The sequence below is a fragment of the Mercenaria mercenaria genome, chromosome 14, assembly GCF_021730395.1.
Source record: "Mercenaria mercenaria strain notata chromosome 14, MADL_Memer_1, whole genome shotgun sequence".
In the NCBI taxonomy this organism is placed as follows: Eukaryota; Metazoa; Mollusca; class Bivalvia; order Venerida; family Veneridae; genus Mercenaria; species Mercenaria mercenaria.
In genome coordinates, this window is record NC_069374.1 from 68,481,392 (window position 1) to 68,508,475 (window position 27,084).

Sequence of the window (27,084 nt, forward strand, 5' to 3'; positions counted from 1 at the left end):
CAGAGTCCTCGACCGAAAAATCGTGCATTCTATTACAATGTTTGATATTAGCGTTATTTTGTTCTCGCCGAGGAAAGCAACTCTATGTAAGTAATCCCGTGATCTTAAAGATATTTACCTCCCTTGATTTAAGGCATACGAATAAGAAAGTAGTTCGCATGCGTGTGAGATGAGATTTTCCAGCACAGTGACTGCTAAAAATAAGATTTTTCTGTTCGATAAGAAAAATACGAAAATGTCATATATAGCGTCTGTAAAATTTGATTTATTCTTTAAAGATGGATTAAATGTAACAAATTTAATAAGTAGGCATATTACTTTGCATATTACTTTGCATATTTTATTTAATGAATACACTTGACACTTTACACACGTGAAATAACTTTTTAACAAAATGGTAAAGAAGGAAGTTAATATTCTGAACTGATAATATCTTTAGGAGGAATACAATCCCCAATACTTTGTATTTTATAAACAAGACGAATGCATATTTTTAAGTTGAAATAGCATGTAGTTTTGTTTTAGTTTATTGGTATCAAATCAATTAAGTGGGGTAATCTTTAACGTTTTGGGTATTTACACCGTCCCGTAGGGAGAGTATGCACGTTTAAATAATAATTGTTAAAGGGGCATGCCACCAAACCTTTAATAAAATGTTCTGATATTTACACAGTACTAACAGTACTCATGGATGGCTTTAGACTAGTTCTTAATTCTTATGATATCTTGATTACTTTATAATTCATCATAAATTCATTTTAGTAGGATACTCTGTCTGTTGCTTGATCCAGAGTATTTTAGTCAACATAAAAGCAGCAAACAAATGTACACAAAACTAAACAAAAGCAGACTTGGTAGATCAAGCATACTAAATTAAACAAGAGGGCCATGATGGCCCTGTATCGCTCACCTAAGTACCATTGCTCAAAATGATATGATCAAGTTTTGACATAGAGCATACACATTAAATATCATAAGGATAAACATTTTCTTGTAACAATCCCTTTTAACCTAGTAAGGGCCAATTTCCATACCAAGTTTGAGGGTCCTAGGTTCCAATGCTGCCTTTTTGTACTTACATTACTATTCCTTACCCTGGAAGACTTAAATAATTTAAAACCAATCTCATTAGATGCTGCTGAGATATATTTGTTTACATAAAATAAAGGGATGTAATTTGGAATAAATTCAGTCAAAGGTTATCTACCCTGTTTGTCCGAGTCCATCTGATTGCACAAATGATATTTCAAATCAGTATCTTCATTGGCTACTGAGATACACCCATTTTAATTTGAAACAAAGAAGGTAATTTGACATAAAATCAGTCCATAGCTATCTACCCGGATTGACTCAGTCCAACTAAAGACAATAACGAAATTTCAAATGAGTTCTATAAATATTTACCGAGATAAATCCATTTTTATTAAAATCAGGGGAGGTAATCATGCATTGGTATATGCATGTAGAAAAAAACGAGTACAAGCATATACAACAATATATTAGTAAATTATTCATATCGATAAATGTTCAATCAAGAGTTATCTAATATGACTTTTTCTTACCATGGAAAACATTAATAACGTTTCAAACTAGTCTCATTAGAAGCTGCTAAGGTATATTCATTTAGATAAAAAATAAAGGAATGTAATTTGTCGTAAATTCAGTCAATAGGTATCTTCACTGATTGTCCAAGTCCGACTGTTGACATAAATGAAATTTCAGATCAGTATCTTCATCAGTTACGGAGATATACCCATTTTAATTTGAAATAAAGGGAGGTAATTTGATATAAAATCAGTCCATAGTTATGTACCTTGATTGTCTCAGTCCAACTAATGACAATAATGAAATTTCAAATAAGTCCTATTAGTACTTACTGATATAAATCCATTTTGATTACAATCAGGGTAGGTAATCAGATATGAAATAACTCTGGAACCTACGATTAGATCTGACAGATTCGTCATGGAGTCCAAGATTTATTGTTGTTGAAGATATTTCGGAAGAGTGTATCAAATCAAACCATAATGAAGTCTCTATATGGCTGCTAAAGCCAATATAGCAAATTTTGGACCTTTAAGGAGCCATAAGTCTAGAACCCATGACGGAATATGGCCAGTTCAAGAAAGAAACCAAGATTTTATGGTGATACAAATTTTATGCAAGTTTGGTTAAAATCAAATCATAAATGAAGATGCTATTGTGCAGGCAAGGTCAAAATAGCTAATTTTGGCATTTTGAGGGGCCATAACTCTGGAACCCATTATAGGATCTGGCCAGTTCAAGAAAGGAACCAGGGTATTATGGTGACACAATTTATGTGCAAGTTTGATTAAATTCAAATCATAAATGAAGCTGCTATTGTGCAGACAAGGTCAAAATAGCTAATTCTGTCCCTATCAGGGGCCATTACTCTGGAACCCATAATGGAATCTGGCCAGTTCAAAAAAGGAACCAAGATCTTATGGTGATATATGTTGTGTGCAAATTTGGTTAAAATAAAATCATAAATAAAAACACTATCGTGCAGACAAGAAGTTGTTGACAGACGGACGACGGACGAAGGATGATCACAAATTAAGCTCACCTTGTCACTATGTGACAGGTGAGCTAAAAATATGCTGAGATAACCTGAACATTAAAACTTCTACACATAAATAGTATACTTAAATGTTACGAAAGAATAGTCAAGAAGGAAGTAAATATGAACATTTGAGGAAATATGATACGCCATTGCTAGCTTTATATTTATACTGTCATACAGCTGAAAGATTTTTGTTGAAGCTTAAAAAGAGTGCAATTTACGAAGTTTAAGTTTATTGAGATTAGTGTAAAATCGTATCTGCCGAGTTCTGTAATAACTGTTAAAGGGGAAAAGCCTCCAAACCTGGTTAACTATCTTATATTTATAAATATTCCAGAGGGTAGGAGGATCTTTTTGCTTTTTTGGTTAGTTTTTGATTTATTGACAAATGCAAGGTGCACTTTTATTCGTCAATGAATTCACATGCAACTTTTGCAGAGTTCATAGTACTGCCCAAAGATTCATATAGAATGATGCATAGCACGAATCTTGAGAAGAAAATCAAACAGTTTTAGGTTTTATTCCAAGGCCAACGAAACCAATCAATTTATTTAAATAAAGTTAATGTACGTAATTATGCGAACTTCCTTGTGTGTAGTGTTTTGAATATAATTCTTATGAAATTACAAAGCAAATGAAATTTAATCTAGCGGGTCAAACAGACTAAACCTTGACAAATTTTACACAGAAAAGAAATAAATACTATTAACATTCCAAATATACTCTTTGATCAAGTGTATATATACCTACAACATAGGACAGCGTGAGGGGTATCGGAGAACTTTAAATACAGTACTTAAAACAAAATATTGGAAGTTAAAGAGCATTTACACATTTTACATATAGATTAATAAACATAATGCTATTGCATTTTGACTATTTGTGATACCGTCAAGAAATAAAATCATGTATGAATAGAAATAATAACTGAAATGCTAATATGTACAAAGACAAATAAAATCAGCACCAATATTTCATTCACCTAGCGGACAAAATACCAACTTTGAATCTGATATATCATCAACTTCAATTCATTCCGTTGAAAATGTATAAGTAGAAACTTATTGTGGTCAATCAACAATTTAAGCAACATTTGACGTATGTTCCACTTGTTAGATTTTTGAAGCAATTCGTCTGTAATATTTTTCCGTTACTGCTTCTTTTTGTTGTTGGCCTACTTTGTAAATACGTGGCTCTAAGGCTGTGCTTCTGTGCTCTGTGCTTCCGAAAAATCTACCCTTATCTGTTTTTTCTCACTTTTTGTATATTCCTTAATCAGTGATAATGTCCTACACCGAGACTATATTGTGGCAAAAATTAATATATGTTTGATCCGTATTTATTACGGGACGAATCGAGTTTTATATGTTTCTTCTCACTTAATTGGACTTCATATATTTCCCTCATGTTTATTGACATTGTCCGTAGACCCGATATGGCCTGATGCCTCTTGCGCTCGCTTCATACAGTCGTGAAGGAAGCATGAAATGTCCAGTAATTTAGAGTTGAAAATTCTCATATTCTATGTTTCTGATGTTGGGAGTACCTGAAAGGGGTGATGAACATAAATGATAAATAAATACACAAAAATACAAAGGCAAAAGTGAACATTATAGAGAAGCAACAAACAAAGAGAAGAACAAAGTTTGGTACCGCCTTTAAACGGTCAGTAGCAAAATAACCACTGTTTACTTGTGAACCATACCTCAATTTTTATCCCAGTCATGTTCCAAAGTTACAGGACAGTCTAAATAAACTTTATCCAAGCCAGTTTAATACACAAATATATTACGAGAAAAATGGTCAAGTGATCGACTAAAGTTAGGAACTGACCATTTGATATTATGAGGGATGGGATGAGGAGGGTTGTGGTTCTGGAATTTTCTTTTTAATTCTGATTTTGAATTTAATTAAATATTCTAGCTTCAACAGATCTTTCTTTATTGTTATTTTACGGAAAAAGTGTTTCCATTGAGGTTTAAATATCAAACACTGATGAAGAAGATTGCAAGATTAATTTGAAATTTTTAAAATTTGTCTGCATTATTTTATACAGATAATTTCAATATGATATGAATAATAACCTATATTGTTTAACAGTAACCTATACATTTGCACCAAAGCACGGAGGTGAGGAGAGAGCAACACTTTTTGAGTGTTTTTATATTTCTTTCTAATTCATAAGACCTTACTCTTACTAACAATTTCATCAAAAATGTCTCTAGTATTCAGCAGTTAGCTTTTGAAATATTCAAAATAATATATGGTATCATTTCCTACAAAAGATCTCGCACCCTTGTGACAATTCCAGCTTAATACGAACCTCTTTGCAAAAGCTAATTTGACATTATAATATGAACTTAGGGTAATCAACCATATTTTCAGTTTTAAAGTTGTTTATGGGTGCAGGATTTGGCATGGACTTGTTTTCGATGGAAGGACAACCGAACCCGCTCTCCATTCTATTTTACAACACATTCTAATGCTGTTGGAAATAGCACTCAAAAACACAGACCAAAAATGTAAATAACAATATTGTAACTTTTTACTTTAAAAAAAAGCATTTTAAAAGCTCTGCTAGAAAACCTGGTGTCAGTAGTATTAAATAAAGCTGAAGTTCAGGATAGACTGGACAACAATCCACTATCTCTTTGTTAGCCCAGATACTCTTCTCCATTTCTTTACCCATAAAACTACTAGAACCTTGCATTAGGGCTTGGTTGGTATGACCTTTGTTTTAGCTAAAAACAACTTTTCTTAAAAAAAAACTAACCTTAGTCTTTTTTTCCATTTACATCAATCAAGGCACACAGGTGTATATACGAAACTGTTAGTACAATTACGTATTAGGTCCAAAGGTACAATACAATATATTAATAATTCCAAAAAAGGGCGAGAGAGATTATATCATCCAAATTTAGATCAAAATGCATCAGAGGTCTTTTACAATTAACTTTCTTTCTGGTAGAGGATACCCACGAACCCCGCTTCCCCTTATTTGTCCATCGACATCCATTTTGGCTGGGTATGCACCATATGACTCCTGTATCTTCTAGATGTATATATTATATACATCAATAGCAGATTATGCAACCATCTTGCTGGTAAAAGTATACGACGGTGTCAAAAATTTGGAATTATAATTTAGGTTCTTTTTTAAAAATCTTGCAATTAGCTATTTCATGTGTGCTGAAGGAAATTACTCACTACAGAATGTATATCTTTATCATACTTATTAGTTATTGAATAACCGAAGTAGAATGTGGCAAAAGACAGAAATTATCTTTCATAGAAAGCGAAAATAAGTTTCGGCTCAAAGTAAATCCATCGCCTCCACACCCTCACCATACGCTCTAAAAGTCCGTACCTTTCTGCTTTAATCCTATTGCAGAAACACTCTCAAAACGGAGCATATTAGATTTAAAAGGAAGCAATGAAAATCATATTAGTCATAGGAATTCTAAATTTAAGTACAGCATAACTCCTAGTCACAGAAAATGGGTTTGCAAATTTAAAACGAATCTGTTTCAAAGTCTAACTAGTAAGTTAAGAATGATATATTTGTGCTCTTAATAAAATGTCAAGCTGAAAATTTACAAAACGTAAACAAGTAATCAATGACCTTTATGTTTGACCTCTAAGAATGACCCTTACCTTTGATCTAGGGATATATGTCTTAAACATGACACATCGTGTAATTATGGTATATGTATGTATCAAGAATAAAATGAGTTTATCAATCTCTGACTTGCAAAGTTAATGGTAGAACGGCAGAACGGACTGACTAATGAACCAATCGTTACTTTTACTTACTTGTATTATGAATACAAAGCCTTTGTTCCAACTACGGGAGTTCACAACCTAGTCTACCTTAGTCTAATCGTCTTGAACGTCGGCTTAAGCTATGCTAAAGTATTGACTTATTTAAGGGAAATGAAACAGAACAAAAAAAAATATGTGAAAATATCATCATGAAATAAGGTTATTTTCTTCAGTTTTATTGCAGGTAACCTTTTTCATGTTGATGTATCAAAAGTGAATTTTATGAAAAGTAAACATATACTTGACAGTTAAACGGATGTATGAAAAAGAGACACTTCATGATTGCTTGCAGGTTTCTGTAATACTGAACAGCATTGTGTCATATACATTAATCAACGTTTCCATTTTTACTTTCACTACTTCTGACGCTTCATATCCTGATTTAATTGGAAAATGCATTGAGCTAGTTTGAATCCTAAAGCGATACTTACTTTCTATAACATTGGGATTTGCAGTATCATACGTGTGTTCAGTGGCTACAAATATATATTATATTTAGCATTATAATGAACATATATAAATGGCATAGCTAGCAATCATTGTATAGAGATGTCAAAATACGTTGTATCGGCAATTCGTTTTAAAACTATAAAGAATCTTATCTTCAGGTGCTTTCTTTCATTATTACCATTGTCCTTTAAACAAGGTATGTTTAATTTTCAACTGTATATAACATGGCATTTGAATCATGTATTTAATACACATGTACTCTTGGCGTTTTATAAAAATTTACTAAGTTATCAATACGATATTCTTACCAATGTCTGTTCTGTCGAGGATTTCGTAACTGATGTTTTCTTCTCCAGAAACAGCAGTTTGATCTGAAATGAACAAAATTTTAGACGAAGTAATATTTATTTTCATAGTGTACATTTTGTCAAGTTTTATTCCAAGTTAAAAAAGTTTAGTATTTTGTGCAAAAAAAACCCCTTTAATTTTCACTTTATCTTAATCATTAGAAATAATCTTTATAAGCTGAAATATGTACATAGGTTGGATAGAATAATTTATTGCTCACATTAAAATGTCTGCAAGCATTTTCAATCTCAACAAGATTAACATGTATGTAGTTACACTTGCCTTCAGTTTGTGTAGTTTCTTTTCCTACTGATGAGTTTTCATAGTGAACTTGAAATACAGATTCCTCGGTTTGCCTGAAAATGGATACAAGTGTTGTTTTTTCCGGGTGTATATAGAAACAAAAGGGCTTAATTTAAAAACTATGGTGTAGTATATAGAACGATTCTTATACAAACAAGTCTATTATGATTTCACCAAAGAAGGACTTGCTGAAAACAGAGACAATTAATTTTACGTGCACATGGCTTTTTATTAACCTCACACCCTTCCTCTAGATACTTCATAAAGATTTGACCACTTGTACACCTTAGTGCCCCCCCCCCCCCCCCACCATTTCGTGACCGGCAAGGCGAAGCTGAATTCGTACTAGACAGTTTGATAAAATACGTCCAAGTCAGTTAAGCCATATGGTAAAAAGTCAGTTACACGCAAAAGAACGAATCTATAAATTCTATCAGTAATCAGTTCGTAAGGAGTTTGTCATAACAAACATATCACAAAAGCGTCAATTTCCGTTTTAATGTTTTCTTTGTAACAGAAAGGCAGCTGTATCTGGAACCAAGATTTGTTTATACTCTTTTTAAGTTTGCATAGTTATAAATATTACAAGGTTTTATGAACAGGCTAAGAATATAAAGTTACCTGTCAGTAGAGCGTATTTTCTTGATGATTTTCTTCAACACTAAGATACATAACGCAGCAGAAGCGACAACCAAAAGAGTTGATAAAACGGCAATTATAGCCAATGTCGAACTATCATCCTGTCCGTCTTGTGGTTTCCCTGAATAAGGTTTACAACATTAAGCTTGCTGTATGGGATTGACAGACGTGACAGGCAAAACTTTTGCTGAAGACTACCTCCGAAAAAGTCACTAGTACAAAATCCACTAATAAAGGCAACCATATTCTTTTTCCTTTCGTATAATAATAAAAAGGTATAAACCATTAGCCGTCTACTTAGCTTTTAATTACTAAGGATTAGTCTGAATATTTTTTTTTTCGTACATTCGGAGAAATAATCCAACATTCTTTTTCGGAAATAAAGTATATCCATTACTTTACGCACACAGTTCTGAAACCAACAATTATTGTAAAATTCAATCTATATTTAAAGAGAATTCCTATAGTTTTTTTCCTTTCATAGAATTTTTTTAAATTCACATATATGATATGAAATTTTGTGCTGAAAACAATAAACAAATAAAAACAATAGGTCACCAGGCTCGTTTTTGTGAAAAATTGTTTTGAACACACCCACTGTTGCTGAAACTGCCAGCGATTTTTCAACATTTTCATAATTTTCTGCTTTTTATAAATACCAACCAAAATATACATCAAGACAGCACAATAAGGTTTTTTTCTTTTTACAAATTTTATTATATACTTATTTGATATTATAGTCATATTTGTAATACTCTATCCTTACAGTAATTGGTACAAATGAAAAAAAAATTGTTTCATATTTACTTTTGTGAACTTTTTTTCAATGAAAAATACCCATAGTGAAGAATATTTTTTTAAATTTAAAAAAAACACTTCCATAGAATTTTTTCCTGTTTTTCTTGTGTATAGATAATTGTATTGCGAACATAAAAATGGCTAAAAATGTAAGGGTCACCAGGCTAAATTTTATGTTAAGACCGCTAGAATACAACACTTGTTAGGACGGAAAGTGGCGCGAACCTGGCCAAATTGATTACATGTATGTGCGCTAGAAGTTAAAAAAAGTTTAAAAAATTCTTAATTCTTTCTATAATTGAATACTAAATAATCTGAAAGGTGATATTGACTTATCAGTACTAAGTCAATTATCTTACATTATATGAACAACACTGTCTTTGTACTAAAATGCGATGTGAAACACAACCACAAAAATAGCAAGATATCTGTCAGGCATGATACTTGTCAATACAACATAAACCAGTATCAACATTTGATTACTGATTAAACTTATCAAAAAATGTTATTTCATTCAAGAAACCTCATATCTAAGATTGTCTGTAACATGTTTCGACAAATGTTGACTTCAGTTCAGTTTTCCATAGAAAGTGTCGGCTGCGCAGAAAGATGCGCATAAAAAAACTATAGGAATTCCCTTTAAACAAATGTTGCTGGTTGCCTCTTAAATACATTTTAGATATTCTTATTTTCTAGGGCAGATAATTCAAGACAAGCCCGGATATCTAAGATTTTAATACATATTTCCGTTTTAAACTTAACTCTCAGTCAGTAAACAAAATTTAAAGAAATTCTGTCAGTAGGAAAATTTTTGCCTATATACACATAGAAAACTGTCCGATATGTCTTTAAGCTGGTATTTTTGGGGTCATACATAAATACTTTTCTACAGTTTGAATTTGTATAAAATACTTTCGAAATCTGTAGTAAATGATTAGCATTTAGAAAAAGAAATATTTGTAAATGCAATGTAATACATTAATCACTCAATTTGATCATTACATAAGAAATGCTTAAGTATAGTTTCTGAAATACCCGTCGCGTACGTTCTGAAAATGAAAAAGGCACAATTTCAGCTAACAATATAATTCAAAATATGATCAACCTAACAATATTTCGTGTCAGCAGATTTACTTCTTTTATGAATTTGCCATAACAAATGGGTAGGTATTTTTAAAAATCTTAATACAATCATGTGATATGACCATATTTATCTACATATTTTCTTACAACTGTTTTGTCCACAATCTGATATCCTTAACTTCAATACTAATAAAAGTATCTCGTGCTGAATATGTAAAACATCGAATCTCGTGTGCATACATTTCATTATCATGTATACATTATGATTCAGCCAAAAATAGCAGTTAAGCTATAAATAAGAAATGTTTCCGACTTAATTATTCTGTAATGAAAAATAAAAGTAGAACATCATGACACCTATTGGCTGTTTTCAACTGTTACCGTTAAGACAAGCGTGGCACATGATAAATTTTACATATGTTACATATAAATCTTTCGTTTTCATATTTTAAGCCTTAATTAACATGAGTCCTTTTCTCATTTCATTTTTATTCGAAAAAAGTGTTAGATATGGCAAGCATCAATGCCTCCATATCTTTTGTTATGTCTTTAAAGAAAAACTACTGGCATGTTATAGCATGAATTAATACAAATTATAAATCGTGTTCCTATTAATAACGAAACACCTTATATTATTCTAAGACAGAATTATTTCGCCAAAAGGAAACTATTGGTGATGATAAGTGGGAGATGAATAAACGCACTTATGGAATTTACATTTTTTTCCGCAAAGATGTATACAATGGTAGTATTCGCAAAATAGAGACGTACTGCAATATATAATTAGCTGGTTTATTATAGGATGTTATAAGATGTTATTTTTAAGTTTATCTTTATCACGCTTACAATAATCTAATGTCGGACAGGTATAACTTTGTTTTGAGACATTGAAACATTAATATATTTGTAACTCAATAGCAAGAAATAAGACAAAACGGTCACATAGAGTTGTAGCAAAACTACAAACTGTGATTCTACATCTCCTACATGCTTACCAGAACTGGGAAGACACACGGGATTGTGGTATTGACCAGTACATCCTTTTACGCATATTCCTCTTTCCCGCGTGCACACGCTATCCACACAAAGATTGCTGCAGGTTTCATTACATGCAAGACCGAAGAAACCATCTATACAACCCAAAATACAGGCACCGTTGGATGAAGCGCAAAGACGTATGTTGGTCTGTGAATCTTTGCAGTTTTCAGAACATGTCAAATCACAAAACTGTCCGTAATAGTTTGTAATACATTCACCACAAATGCCTGTGATAAAATCACAAGAACCGTGGCACTTTACTTGACATCTTTGTTTACAGCTACTATTAAAGTAGCCTGATTTACATTTTTTACATTTGGCATTTGATGAACATTCTACACAGTTTTCATTATTCAAGCAACATCTGTCCCCAGAATGATTTTTCTTGCATCCATATTTACACACCCCTTTATCAGTACCACAAGTATCGTTGAAGCAATTGAAAGAACATTTCTGGTCACAGTTTGGTCCATAAAATCCAGATTTACAGACATTACACTTATCTCCAGCAAAGTAACCTATGCACTGAAAGCAATTTCCTGACTGTTTTTTACAAATTTTATTTGCACATGTTTGCGGACAGTATTGTTCACATTCCTCCCCGAATCTACCATTTATACATTCTGTACAAGTTGTACCATCAAAGTTACGTTTGCACCCGTCCGAACAAGTCCCCGTGTCCTTTGTACACTTATTATTTCTGCAGTTTTCTGGACAGTGTGTGTTGCAATGTTCACCATACATTCCACTGATACAAATGTTACACTTATCACCGATAATAGTGTCTTTAACACACCCTGCAGTACAATTACCTGATAACCTATCACAAAAGTTACTCTTGCAGTTAACTGGACAGGATTTGTTACACATATTTCCATATTTTCCATATACACATTCTGTACATTTTTCACCTGAAAAATTAGATGAACAATCACATGTTCCTAAGTTCATTGCGCATGAAATGTCTGTGCAACCGACCGAACATCTTTCTTGACAAGTTATTCCATACTTCCCAGTGAAACATTTAAGACAAGAATTGTACGACGAACAACTTATACAAGAAACTCTACATTTATATGTACAATTATTAAGATGACGGTTTGATGCGATATCAAATTCCTTGCCGTTGTAATATCCAGTTTTACATTTATCACAATATTCAGATGATACACAAGTCTGACAATTTTGAGGACATTGTTTTACACACAAAATAGTTGTATTGTAGAATCCTGCTTTGCAACTGACACAACTGGTTTTATTGCAAATGCAATTCTGCGGACAAATACTATATTCACATGCTTGAGAACCGTCTCTGTCTTCAAATCCTTCCTTACACGCTGTACATTTCGTGTACGAGATGCAGGTCTTACAGTTTGCTGGGCATTCTTTACAGTCATTATTTCCTCCAAGATAGAAGCCATCATAGCAATTTTCACATCTAGTTTCGTAATTATTACATGATTTACAATTACTTGTGCATGTTCTATAACATCTAGCACCTGCATGGCCATCAATACAACCGTGTGTGCAAGCATCTGCAAATCCTTGGCTCGGACCGCATGTCTCTCGAACACAACAACTACAACCAGTTTTACAACTTTCGTCAATTACACCACCTGGAATAAGAATATGTTTTACATAGTATTACGAAATCATTACTAGATTACAATATGTTGCATATAGTTTTTAATTCAGACTAATTATTGGAATTGTATAAAATGTAAAGAAAACAAACAAAATGTTTACATAAATTCCTTAATTTTTGATATCTTCGGAGCTGAAGAAGTTGCCTACCTGCAAATATTTGATAGAATAATGACCATGCAAATATCCAAAGTAGTAGAATCTGAAAGAAAAAAAAAAGAGTTGCTTTTTCTCTGTTGTAAGACATTATCAGAGCTAAACGTAAGTATTTATCTCTTTGTTTTAATTGAGTACTCTTATCAAAGCATATGTATTTCAAACGTAATTCTCTACCGCGAAAATGATATACTGTAGACTTATATTGATATAAACTTGTAATATGTACATCAATACGACAACGGCCACCGCAAAAGATATTGAATTTGCAACGAGTGTAGGATGAACAAATACTTAGTATATCATGCAATAATAAACATTTATTGCTTTTCTCTACTAAACCGAAAGTAGGAAACTCAAATATCAGTATTCAACACTGTTTATAGTGAGACTCCGCACAAGTATTTCAGCAATTCTCACTGTTGCTCTACATATTTATAGTCAAGTGGTTGGAAAATAATCTATGCCTAGCTTCATGCATATACTTTGTTAATCAACAGTTGATTTTGCGTCAGAAATTAAAAAAACTAGATAAAGCTTTTACTATTCTTCCACTAGCAAAATGCCTCGATTCAAACTGACAGAACGTGTGTTCAAAGCAGTTTTCGTTTGACTGCAAATATGTCACGTTAGTACGAAGACTCGATCTATTTAGATGACATATGACAGATGCTGAGTTGTGTATCGTGAAAGTGTCAAAAACGTAAGTATGCGTAAACACATTATACCTTTTTAAAGATTATAAGAAATCAAATCAATTATAAAAAAGCAACAACAAGAGAATAAAAATCAATAATGACAGCGCGGTACAAAGTTAGACCCCCCCCCCACACACACACACAAACAAACAAGAAGAAACAGACGTAAAGGATGTTTGATTAATCAGTTGTACTATCGAAATATCTTTAAACTAAGGAACATCAGACGTAACGACGAATAAGACTGTATAATCTACAATTCATGGGTGAAAGATGTTTTGATCTCACTTGGAAAAGAAACAAACTTATTGTAATTAAAAAGGTATTAACTATGTTTTCCATTGCGTACGTACTACCATGACGTCACACACAACGTGAGAAAGGCATAAGGTTTATGTTAGGAACACGTTTTGAATTTCTGCTGCAAAATATACAACTTATGTTCTTGTTAGACATTTATTATGTTGGTCTTGGCTGTTACTATCAATTATATATTTGATACGAATTCCCAACTTACATATATATTTTTTTTCCACCTACATGTGTGACTAAAGTAGAAATTAGGTCTATGAGCCTTGTCTGTGGCAATTCTGGTCTTTGTGCCTCATCTAAATGGCTGAAATCCTCCTTTTGATAGTTTCTTATACAGAAGTCTTACAAATATAGATTAGCTTGGAATTTATTTACATATCAGGATAGTGTAAGGATTTAGCTGCATAAGATTTGTTGATGGTTTTATCTTTTACACTAGATCTAAATCTAAATAAAGTAGTAGGGCTCTATGGTCTTTGGAGTTTCTGGTCAAATCTGGAATTATTTACATTATCTGGAACAAGATAATATTCTTTTGGGTAGATCTACTGGTTTTTATTATGTGTTTTTTATAATGCCTTTTAAGTGTATGGGAACACAGGCATGAAAGATTGCATGGCTTCAAAGATTGGTAGAGAAAAATCATCGGCCAAAATAACGGCTCTAGATGTAAGATCTATAGATAATTATATATAACGTCTAGCCAAATACAGACAGAAAGAGCGCAGAAGTCGGCGTTTTGTTAGTCTTAGAATCTCCAGGCATATACGTCATCAAGCCGATGACGTCGCTGGCATGAATTAGCCCGAGCCGGTCGTTATCTCGGACATCGTTGGATAAAGTCCGTTACATTCGTGATGGCTGTAGCCGCGTATATGATTGATAATGTGAACATTTTTTTCTGACGCATATTATAGGATTATTAAGTAATGTTGAATCCTATCGGATTAATCTGGGATGAAGATAAACATACAACGTATTGATTCACGGAACTAATCATATATTAAAGGTATAAAGTCTTCGGGTGTTCGTAGCGTTGGTGTATTCGGATACTACGAGAGTTTTTACAACAAGTGAATGCCTTTAAAAAATTCCAAACTTGTTGCATTTAATTTTAATGAGTTAAATCAAATAAGACCTTATTCAAAACATTTTACCTGTAGAATTAGTGACAATGTGGATGTAGAATGACTTAGCTTCACACTGTACCAATAGCTATTAGTATATAAACCAGAGATTCTTTTGACGAAAAACGTATACCTCAAACCATTTACCAAGTACACATTGCACAATTTCACATATTAAGGCCCATATTTCCATTGAAAATCGCTGCCCCTTATATTCCAATGATATACACAATTAGGTTTGGCACAAATCACTACTGTGACATTTGGTGGATTTCCAACCAGCGATAAGGGAAGTGTAGCACAGATCTAGACATCATAGAATTTGACAAATTAAGGGTCATAACTCTGCTGTAAATCATTAAATAGCAGCATGCCAATAATATGCTTAACTACGCCTCACACTGATCACTCCTGAGGTTTTGTGGACTTCAGCCAAATGGTGACAGGAAAGGCCTTACCGGCGACAGTAACCATCAAAACAAATCAACACCCTTTACAATATTTACAAATTTATTTACATAAGATGATTATTAACAATGAATAGATATGAAAAGAAAAAAAAAACTGATTATAAGAAAGAAAAAAAAAAGTTCAGTATCTCTAGATACAAAAGTTCTTATACTTCCATTCTAATCTGACGTGACACAGGTCTTTAATGTAATTGTGAACTTTAAGTAGCACAAACAAAACGTAGTTTCTAAATTCAAAATACAGTCCCTTTAAACCGTGAATACGTTGATTCCGTGTTGGCTCCCTATGGTGGTAGGTGATTGCATCCCTGAGCTGACTTCAGAGGATAACAAAAATCATCGTCTTTGCGGTTTACGGCACAACCATGGGACGAAAGCTCTGCGCTGGGAATATCACATCCAGGCGAGTGAAGACAAGTGAACCTCGGGCATTGTACTTCCGGGTTATGACATCACCAGGTAAAATCGTCTGGCGGAAGAAGCTAAAATATATAACATATGGTAAGCACCATAGCAAAACAAATAAGTCAGGGCATAAAACTGCTCCTTTGGGTACACCATACCTCCGTAGGCTCCCATAAATAATACGTGCTACTTATACAAAACATATGTGCTACTAAGTTCAAACGTCACATGATTAAAATACGTCACTTATTACTTCCATTATTACAAAGATTACTTACTTAAAAGACTAAAGTTAAAGTATGAAAAAGATATGAAAAGTTTATGATGAAACATTATAGATACGGACATGATAAACTGCAGCTATTATTTACAACTACAAATTAACAAAATTCAATATAAATCAAACGTTATATCATAGTTGGCATCCATATAATATCAAATGCCATACACTACAACGGACATTAATTAGATGTGCTATAGACTGGCACACAATTACCAATTACAATAATATATTACATACATGGTACTAGACTTGCCATATAGATTTATACATAACAATACAATGCAGTAATGGCGTTCCATAATTAACAAAAATGTTTGACATAAGTTTTTGAAACAAAGTACTTTATAAATATCATGTTACAAATTTCAGTACAAATTTTACATCTTATATAAATGAAACATTTTAGATTCCTCTTTCCAAATAATTTACAAAAGTCTGAAAAATTTAATAAATCATCCTGACATACCGAAACTAGCTAAAATCACATGCCGAAAAGTAAATGTTACAGAATTCTGTAGAATGACCAAAAATTTACCCAAAAAAAAATCGTAATACAAAAATCATACAAAAATCTAACAAATAAATTTCTTACCTCGTCGAGCATAAATTTCTAGCAAGAAAATAATTTGACATAGATTCTTTTATTAAAGTCGTAAGGTGGTGTGCGAAAAGGCATATCAAGCCCAGTCTATTTAAAGGATAATGTCCCCCCCAAATACTAAATTTCATAGGATTCACGGCTAAGCGTGGACTCTTATATTTCTATTTTCACGGGATTCCACGTTTAAGCGGGGAATCTAATACTTTGGGCGCGAATTTAATTGACAATTTGAGGCCATTATAGTGGTTTTGGGGAAATTTAAAAACAAAAAATTACTGAAGTTTATAAAATATCAACTTTCTTATTACTGAACAGAATTTAATGAAATTTACATGGAAATTTAAGTTATGAAATACAGAAAAACATGAGAGGTATTTCATGCGTGAAATCTGACATTTACCTCAATAACTCAAAAATTTCAAAAAGATGAGCAATCCCTGCATTTACACTACATTATAAATAAGGCCCGTATGTCAATTTGTGACACACGTCCCCCTTAAAAAGAAAATTCACAATTTTCTTAATTGAAAGCAAAATTGACATACTGAAAATAGCAAACACAAAAAGAAAAACACTGTCATTTATCTGTACACAATATAATATAGCCACCTGTCTACACTCTACTCAAATAATCTGCGCCTACATTTTCTCTACCAGGAATTGCTCTAATATGATTCCTATATGGCTGAAATGCCATGCCCTCTCATCAGCCTGGAATTGCTAAGTTTCGCTTTATTCAAATAAGTGAGCGGCTGATGATCTGTCTCTAATACAAAGTCTTTCCGAACAAATACCGGTTGAAACTTAGTATGCCCATACTATCGCTAAAACACTCCTTCTCTATCACTGAGTACTTTTGCTCCCTAGGTAGCAATTTTCTACTAGCATACGCTACAGGTAATTTCTCTCCTCACTTTCCTGAAGCAATACTGAGCCAAAACCAAATCTGATGATCTTACTCTCAATATAAAAGTCTGATCTAAATCTGGCAACTTCAAAATAGGCGGACCCAAATTAAGCTAGCCTTCAAAGTCTGGAAGCCTTTTCTTGACTTTCACCCCACTCAAACAAGATTTGGCTGACCCTTTTCGTCAAATCTGTGAGCGGAACTGCAATGGCGGCAAAATTGGGGATAAACTTCTGTAAAATCCGACTACACTAAGAACGAACGTATTGCCTTCTTGGTTTTCGGTCTCTCGGCATCTTGTATACCCTGTACTTTATTTGGAACGGGTTCAAGGGGTCTGAACATCTCCTATCATGTGCCTAAACATTTCTAACTTCTGAAAACCTATAAAAACACTTAGTGGGTTTTTGCTGTTAACTTAGCCTCTCTTAGTCTGGTTAAAAACTCAGTAAGGGCTACTACATGTTCTGGCCATGTGATTGTATACCCCAGGATATCATCTATGAAGCTTCTGAGTGCCCTAGGTCCTTAAAAAACCTTCCGCATCAGTCTACAAAACGTTGCTGGTGCGTTAACTAATCAAAGGGAAATCTTACGGAACTGGAACAACCTTTGGGGGTTTTCAAAAGCAGTCATGGGTTTTGCCTTTTCAGACAAAGGAACCTGCCAGTAACCTTTGCTCAAGTCTAGTTTGGAAAAAATATCTGTACTTAGATAGTTTTGAAAAATCTCCCTCCATGTTTGGATAGGTTCCGCGTCGAAAACCGTCAGTTTGTTGACCTGGCGAAAATCTATACAGAACCTTATACTGTTATCTTTTTTCCTTATGAGGACAATAGGGGGGGAAAAAATGGAGCATTTGATGGTTCGATTACTCCAACCCCCAACATTTTATCTACTTCCTCTTTCACTACTGGCTGTGAATGAAAAGGAATAGGATAACCCTTTACTCTTATCGGATCTGTAGTTGACAACTGAATATCATGTTCAACTAAGTTGTATTTCCAGGAATATCTGTCAGTACATCTGAGAAATTTTCAAACAAGTCTACTACTTCCTGCTTACATTCTACTGGAAAACTCCGGATTTATCTCTACATCTTTGTACGTTTCTGTACCCTGCTTTATAGGACACAAAATATATCCTTTTCTACTCTACTCGAAAACTCATCATACTTTCATTCGGATCTAATCTGTCAAAATCTCTCTGATCCTCCTCTACAATAGTGCTCCAACCTTACTTAAATACCCTTATCTGGTATAGACTTGCTTCATCCTTCCTTTCACATTACTGTTTCGATGTTTGCATGAAAACGTTTTCAACTTTCCGTCTACATCTATCCTGTAATCTAGTCTATTTACTACCTCTACTACTACGTAAGGACCCTTCCAATGTAACAACAACTTATTATTTTTGTAGGTAACAATACAAGTACCTTATACCTGCCTTAAACCTCCTATCTCTAGCCTTCCTATTGTAATATTTCTTGTATTGGGCACTACTTTTTGCTAACTGTTGCTGAGCTATTCTTACACGTATCCTCCAACTTTTCTTGCAAATCCATAAAATACTGGTAAGGGGTTTTTAACCCATCATTCTCCGTTTTACCAGCCCATAACTCTCTTACCCACAGTTATCGGTCACGGATTGTTCTCCCATAAGTAACTCAAAGGGAGAAATCCCAAACTTTTTTGCGGAACTTCACGGTAAGCAAAAAAACATAGCATTCAAATCCTTCCAATCTCTAGGTTCTCACTACACATAGCTTCAACATTTGCTTCAAAACTACGTTAAACTTCTCTACTAAAACCGTTACATAGGGTGATACGGTGTTGTAGTTAATCCCTTTAATGACAATAACCTACTAACTTTCCCCATAAGGTCTGACGTAAACTGCGATCACAATCGGTAAGCTTGTCCTCTGGCACTCCTAATCTACTGTCATATCTACTAATGCCTCTGCTACTCTCTCAGTTTCAATACTAGGTAGTGCTATAGCTTTGGATATCTAGTAGCATAATCTACCATAGTCAAAATGTACCTTTTTTTCCTATCAGTCATAGTTCGATCGGACCAAACGATATCGACAGCAACTCTCTTAAACGGAGTATCAATCAAAGGCATTTTTCCAAACGGAACTTTACTTACTCTCCCCTTAGCTATAGTACGTTGACAATACTACATGACTGAAGTACCCCCTAACCTCTGCCATTACTCCTGGCCAGTAAAATTCGCCTAATACCCTATCACTAGTTTTCCCTTATACCTAAATGGCCTGACAGTAACGAATCATGTGCAATTTTTCATCCCCAGTTTCTCAAAGACATTTAGGTACAATCAGCTGTCTACTTTTGTCTAAATTTGGCGGAAATACTCTCTTATAACAATCTTTTCCCTTATCTCAAACCTACTGAACCTTTACCTCTACACTGCTTAATCGTACCTTCCTCAGCCTTCTTTCTACCAAAACCCAAAGTGCTATCATTTTTGTTGCTTTTCTAGAATTCCTCTCTAGATACATCTAAAATCTGAGACGGAACTTTAAGTTACTTGCTTCTTAACTTTGGCTTTCGCCCCAGTTTCTCCTGCTGACGCTAAATACTAAACTGAGGTTCTACAGCTCCCCCTACCTTACCAATTATAACATCATTGGTAGGATATCTACAACCAACGCCTCTACTGTACCCTTGAAATACGGACAATCAATATCTATTCTGCTACATCTAGCCTATGTTCATCCCATCTATGTACTTACATCTACGGGTTTTCTCTAAAAACTGACTTGCTTCTACTAAGTCCGTTTCACTATCACACATGTACAGCCTGTATCTCGCATAGCGATTCATCCCTACCATTACAAGTACCGGGTTTTGTAGGACATGTACTTACACTAAGCATACCTAACTCCTCAACATCACTTAGTTCTATAATGCTATTTCCACTCTCTGACCTACTTGACTTACTCCTATCTCTATCTCTATTTTTTCCTCTACCTCTACTCCTAATCGGTCACGGCCTCTACCTCTATTTCTACTTTCCTTACTATTTCTATTCTCCCTTTTCTTTCTTTCCCGTTCCTGCTCTACTTCTAACTCTGCTGCTGCATTAGCACTGTTACCGCCGTACTTTCCACTCCTACAGTAATATGAACTATGCCCTATTCGACCACACTTATAACACTTCAGTACACCAAAGGGTTGAAAACCTCTACCCCTATTAGCAACATTGCTACTACCTCTATTACTAGTGCCTACATTACGACTACTAGGATACTGTCTCTGAGGTATTTCATATGGTTTATAGCTCGGTCCTTATTGGTTCGATTCAGAATACTTGGGAAACCCCCACGAGTCTTTGCAAACAAATCTGCATCTTCTGTACATTCCTTAGCTTTAACTAACTTCTTACTACTCAAATTCTGGTATAGTTCTCTATTACATTACATCTAAAAATTGGTCCCTAAGTATAAAAACTAATAATCCTTCATACGTTTTCTCTACCTTACTCAGTCTAAGCCAACCATCTAAATATCTACTTATTCTGGCTAGAAAAAATCACAAAGGTTCATTATCCCGAGGCCTTTCAGTTCTAAACTTTTTCTATAGCCATCGTCAGTGAGTTCGAACTGACGTAGCAAAGCGGCTTTCAGTTTATCATAATCCTTCCTATCTTCCAACGGAAAAATATCAAAAACCTCTCTTGCCGTACCCTTTAGAAGGAACGGTAAGTTAAGTGACCATATCCCTTTTTCCCAATCCTGCGCAACAGCGTACGTTTCGTACACATTCAAGTACGCATCCATGGAATCAATTTTCTCTCAAAGGGAGACATCTTAACCTTTACCTTTTTCTTACTCATCTTTTCTAAGTCTGTCTTAAACTTATGCTCTGTTTCTAATTTCCTACTTTCTGCTTCCTTTCTCTGTTTTAACTTTCTAGCTACATTAACTTATCCTTTTCCATTTTAACTTATCCTGTTCTAACTTACGTTCATATTCTAAACTTTTCCTTCTGCAACCCAGCCTCAACTCTAACCTTACTCTCTCTGCTTCTAATCTTTCCTTCTCTGTTCTAAACTACTTTGGTTTTTCATATTCTATCTTTTCCTTCTGTAACCTAGCTTCTAATTCTAATCTTTCCCTATCTCTTTCTCTCTCTGTTCTAACCTATCTTTCTCTGCTTCTAATCTACTATGTCTTTCCTCACGTTCCTAGCCTGCTTTCCTTAACAAAGTTACGTAACTCCCCTCTTCATAACCTAACTCTTTTCCTACCCTTTGTTAGCTCTACTACACTAGTCATGTTACACTACGTTAAAACTATATAACACTACAGTACAACAGCTACTAAAACAACCTGAGACACTAGTTTTTAAACAAAGTGAGGGGAATACTAGACTACACTAGTTTACACTAAGGCTATACAGTTACCAAATGAAGCCAAACAAAGTATATACAAAACGTATATACTACACAAAACGTCCTCACTAAAATACACTAAGTTGCGCAACAGTACTATGTGTCAATCAAGGTTGCATAGGCAACAATCAACAAAGTACAGTGGGCAGTAGGCTGTAACAATACCCTTTGCCTTATCAAATATCAATCAACTGTAACTGGTGTTAACACTTTAGTGTAACAAATAAAACAAAAATAAACCAAAGTGCTTTATCCTAAGATAAAAAATAGGTATAACACAACAGTGTAGCACTAAAAAATAAGAGTAGGTTAAAGTAAATGCAAGTAAAAAGCTTTCTAACACACACAAATGAAAAAAATAATACTGTATCTGGTATGTATACAGCCCCCTAATACTAATAGGATCACTGGGAGAAGTAGGGCGACGCACAAGTAAAAGTGAGTAGGATAACTCTCCTTGTCAAGGGCGGTCACTCTCAGCACAGATATATGATGGCTTAATCATAGAGTGACACAAAAACCCAAAAGAAAAATAAAAGGGAAAGAACTCACCCAGAATCCAAGTGTCGTAAACAACTGGGCTATCAGTCTGTGACCAAAAAAGCTGGTTAGCTGAAGCTACGGATCTGTCTTGTCTTGTCTGAGGTAAGGGCGTTTACTCTGAAAATGAATAAAAATATTATATGTGTAACAATAAAACAAAACAAAGGAATCTTTACAAATTATTTCTGCAGTTAAAGGGGTTAATAATGTTCGAATAGCTACGTGTCTGGTCGACCAATCCCACTTCTGACACCATTGTGAAGGAAAGGCCGTACCGGGGACAGTAACCATCAAACAAATCAACACCCTTTTCAATATTTACAAATTTTTTAATAAGAGATTATTAACATGAATAGATATGAAAAGAAAAAAAAACTGATTATAAGAAAGAAAAAAAAAGTTCAGTATCTCTAGATACAAAAGTTCTTATACTTCCATTCTAATCTGACGTGACACAGGTCTTTAATGTAATTGTGAACTTTAAGTAGCACAAACAAAACGTAGTTTCTAAATTTAAAATACAGTCCCCTTTTAAAACCCTGAATTTCGTTTATTCCGTGTTGGCTCCCTATGGTGGTAGGTGATTGCATCCCTGAGCTGACTTCAGAGGATAACAAAATCATCGTCTTTGCGGTTTACGGGACAACCCTGGGGACGGGAAAACTTGCGCTGGGAATATCACATCCAGGCGAGTGAAGACAAGTGAACCTCGGGCATTGTACTTTCCCGGGGTTTTGACATCACCAGGTAAAATGTTTGGCGGAAGAAGCTAAAAAATATAACATATGGTAAGCACCATAGCCAAAACAAATAAGTCAGGGCATAAAACTGCTCCTTTGGGTACACCATACCTCCCTAGGCTCCATAAATAATACGTGCTACTTATACAAAAAATATGTGCTACTAAGTTCAAACGTCACATGATTAAAATACGTCACTTATTATTCCATTATTACAAAAATTACTTTCTTAAAAGACTAAAGTTAAAGTATGAAAAAAATATGAAAAGTTTATTGGGTGAAACATTACAGATACGGACATGATAAAAATGCAGTATTATTTACAACTACAAAAATTAACAAAATTCAATATAAATCAAACGTTATATCATAGTTGGCATCCATATAATATCCAAATGCCCCTACACTACAACGGACATTAATTAGATGTGCTATAGACTGGGCCACAATTACCAAATTTCAATAATATATTACCATACATGGTACTAGACTTGCATATAGATTTATACATAAAACAATACAATTTCAGTAATGGCGTTCCATAATTAAAAAATGTTGACATAAATTTTTGAAACAAAGTACTTATAAATATCATGTTACAAATTTCAGTACAAATTTTACTCTTATATAAATGAAACATTTTAGATTCCTCTTTCCAAATAATTTACAAAAGTCTTGAAAAATTTAATAAATCATCCGACATACCGAAACTAGCTAAAATCACATGCCGAAAAGTAATGTTACAGAATTCTGTAGAATGACCAAAAATTTACCCAAAAAAAAAAACGTAATGCAAAAATCATAAAAAAACTAAAAAAATAAATTTTTTACCTCGATCGAGAAAAAATTTTAAAGCAAGAAAATAATTCAGAATAGTTCTTTCTATAAAGGTAAGGTTGGTGGCGCAAGGCATACAAGCCCAGTCTTTTTAAAAGGATAATGCCCCGCCAAATACAAAAATTTCAAAAGGATTCACGGCTAACCCGGGGACTCTTACTTTTCTTTTTACGGGTTTTCACGATATACCCGGGGAATTAACTATTTTGGGCGCAAATTTAAAAATTTGACAATTTGAGGCCCTTTTATAGGGTTTTGGGGGATAAAAACTTTAAAATATGAAGTTTTAAAATTTCTAATTTCTTATTACTGAACAAAATTTTAAATAAAATTTTACAGGGAAAATTTTAAAGTTATGAAATCCCAAAAAATCATGAGAGGTATTTCATGCTTTAAATTAAACATTTCCCTTTCAATAACTAAAAATTTACAAAAAGATGATGCAATACCTGCTTTTCCTAATATAAAAAAAGGCCGTATGCAATTTGTGACGGGCAGATAGGGGAAACACATAAAATAAAATTTAAAATTGCAAGGCTGTAACCTTGCTGAAAAAGCAATGAACTCCAAAATTTCGATCAAAATGCCAAAAACAGGGGTTTGGGATTTTTTCATTCTTTAAATGATTATACACAAAAATCCCGGGAAAATGAAAAAGGAATTTCTGTTAGTATAACATAAAATGTTTTATGAAGGGGCACATATTAAATTACCCGTTATAGGTTTTTTAAAAACATGTTGTTAAGTTTTGTTTTTATCACCTTGATAAAAAAGGTTTTTTACCCAAATGGGGCTCTAAAGTGAATGGTTTAGTATCAAACAAGTGTTTAAAACCCCGAAAAATAGTTTCCCATTTTTATAAGAATAAATTGGTTTAATATGATTAAAATTTTGTTTAAAATTTAAAAAGTTTTTTACTTGAAAAAAAACATAAAGGGTTTTTCCCTTTTAGATAAGTTTTTATGGCATGGGATGGGGAAAAAAAGAACCCCAAATTTTTATCCCTTTCTTTGACTGTGGTTTTCGTAAAATGGCGAATTTGAAATTTATAATTCATAAAGAGTAAATTTGAGGAAATTTTTTCTTATTTAGCTGTTTCCCTGAAAAAAAAAGGGGGTTTTCACTTTGTCCATTGAGGAAACTGGGTTTCTTTAAAATCAAGAAGAGTCCTCTGTGATTCCCCCATTATGCCTTTTTTTTGGGTTATATATATTTTAAAGTTAAAATTTTTTGAAATGCATGCATTCGTCCATATATACCTCAAAAATATTTACATCATTCCTAAAGCAGTATAACAACATGTTATCGTTTTGATGCTAAATGGCCAGCCTTCGCTAAAATGATGATAAATTACTACCAAAACGCTACAATTAAAACGAATCACGTGGCATATATATCAAGATTAAAACGTTTCAACTTAATAACTTCATTTTAAAGAGGTTCATAAGAAGTAAAAATGCCAACAGACGGACAGACGGGTTTTTTTCTCATAAAAAGTTATGCATGTACTTGAAGCTTTTTAAACTTTTGCTATTCAAAAAACAAGAAAGTAAACTAAATACATTTTTGATTTCAATCAAAAATGTAACAGTAGCAAAATTACGTAAAACGAGAAAAAAAAAACTCCTATGGATGTTTTGGGATCACCTGGCTGAAACTCTGTTAGCAATAGCCACGATTCAAGAATGCAACAGGACTTTTGCCATGGGAACAAAATGCTTAGATACTGGCCGGTACAGAATTTAAGACTGTCTAATCCAATATATGTTACTATGAAAATTTATCAGGTGTCGTCTAAAAGTCTGTAGGAATGTATTGATGTTTCCAAACAAAACACGTTAAAATAGAAATTTGAATCACACCGCTCCTCCCAATCTCACATTTGAAAACTAACAAACAAATATCAATATTCTGACACTCGTAGGCATGGAACGAAATAAAATTGTCTCTAAATTAAACAGAGACAGCATATATAACTGTAGCTCCAGGAAACCTGTATTAAAATGATATTTTCCCTGGCCTGAACAACAATATATCGGTCTTGTGCATGTGTTGTACACCTAGAACGGCCATCACCATGTAAATATGCTACATTTTCTTCGTTTTGGAAACGATTCCACATGCGCTGAACAACGCTGTGGGACGCATTCAATGTGCGAGAAACCTACCTCTGGGACACGCCTGCCTGCATAATACCGAACCCCCTATTCATTCCGTCAGGCGTAAGCCGATTCGTAGGTCTTGATTCATTATCTTGAATGCTCACACAAACGCTGAATTGCAAAGTTTTAACAAGAACACAAAAATTTAGACATGTACACTCAGTAAACATGCCGTCAAAATCTTAATTTTCGAGGTTTACGAAGTCCCCGTGTTCATGTGTCGCTATACGTGTACAAATCAATAATTCCTATATATGGCAATAAGGACAACACTATAAACTTTATTTTGGCTTAATTATATGTCCATGCACATCTTATTGATGACGCTACCATCGGAGAAACCAGTGGCCCTTATCAAATTTAGAGTTGTATAGTATTCCTTTGATAACTTAAAGTAGAGCGGCACCACCTTCATATGTTGTTATACCTAATCGAATAAACAGTAACTGAAAACCACCTGAATATATACCTCTTTTATAAGCGTATAAATAAGCACAAAATGCTCTCTAAAGTTTAAGGCATTACATACCGTTATGTCAATCCACTTCATTTCATTATATTTCCATAGCGAAAAATAACAACTAATTTCACTTTAAGGAAAGTATAAATCAGTCAATATTTCTAGTTTTTAAGTCTAAATTAAAAAAATGGAATAGGTTAACCATGAAACGCAAGCACAAATATTATGTTCAGAAGCTGAAATATTTAAGTTTTACAA

General features: G+C 33.7%; 2 protein-coding genes across 2 annotated transcripts in view; both read right to left on the minus strand.

Moving 5' to 3' along the window:
* LOC128548226 (multiple epidermal growth factor-like domains protein 10) overlaps positions 1-27,084 on the minus strand; it is a 197,494-nt gene that overhangs the window by 29,124 nt on the left and 141,286 nt on the right. The gene's annotated exons all lie outside the window — the stretch shown is intronic.
* LOC123527945 (multiple epidermal growth factor-like domains protein 10) lies at positions 327-27,059 on the minus strand. The gene is made up of 8 exons (XM_053523810.1): positions 26,896-27,059; positions 12,860-12,911; positions 11,023-12,681; positions 8,129-8,267; positions 7,487-7,560; positions 7,165-7,227; positions 6,838-6,882; positions 327-4,130 (listed from the first exon to the last, which is right to left on the minus strand). Exons 1-8 carry the CDS (start codon positions 26,914-26,916, stop codon positions 4,084-4,086), a joined length of 2,100 nt encoding a protein of 699 aa, XP_053379785.1. The 5' UTR covers positions 26,917-27,059; the 3' UTR covers positions 327-4,083.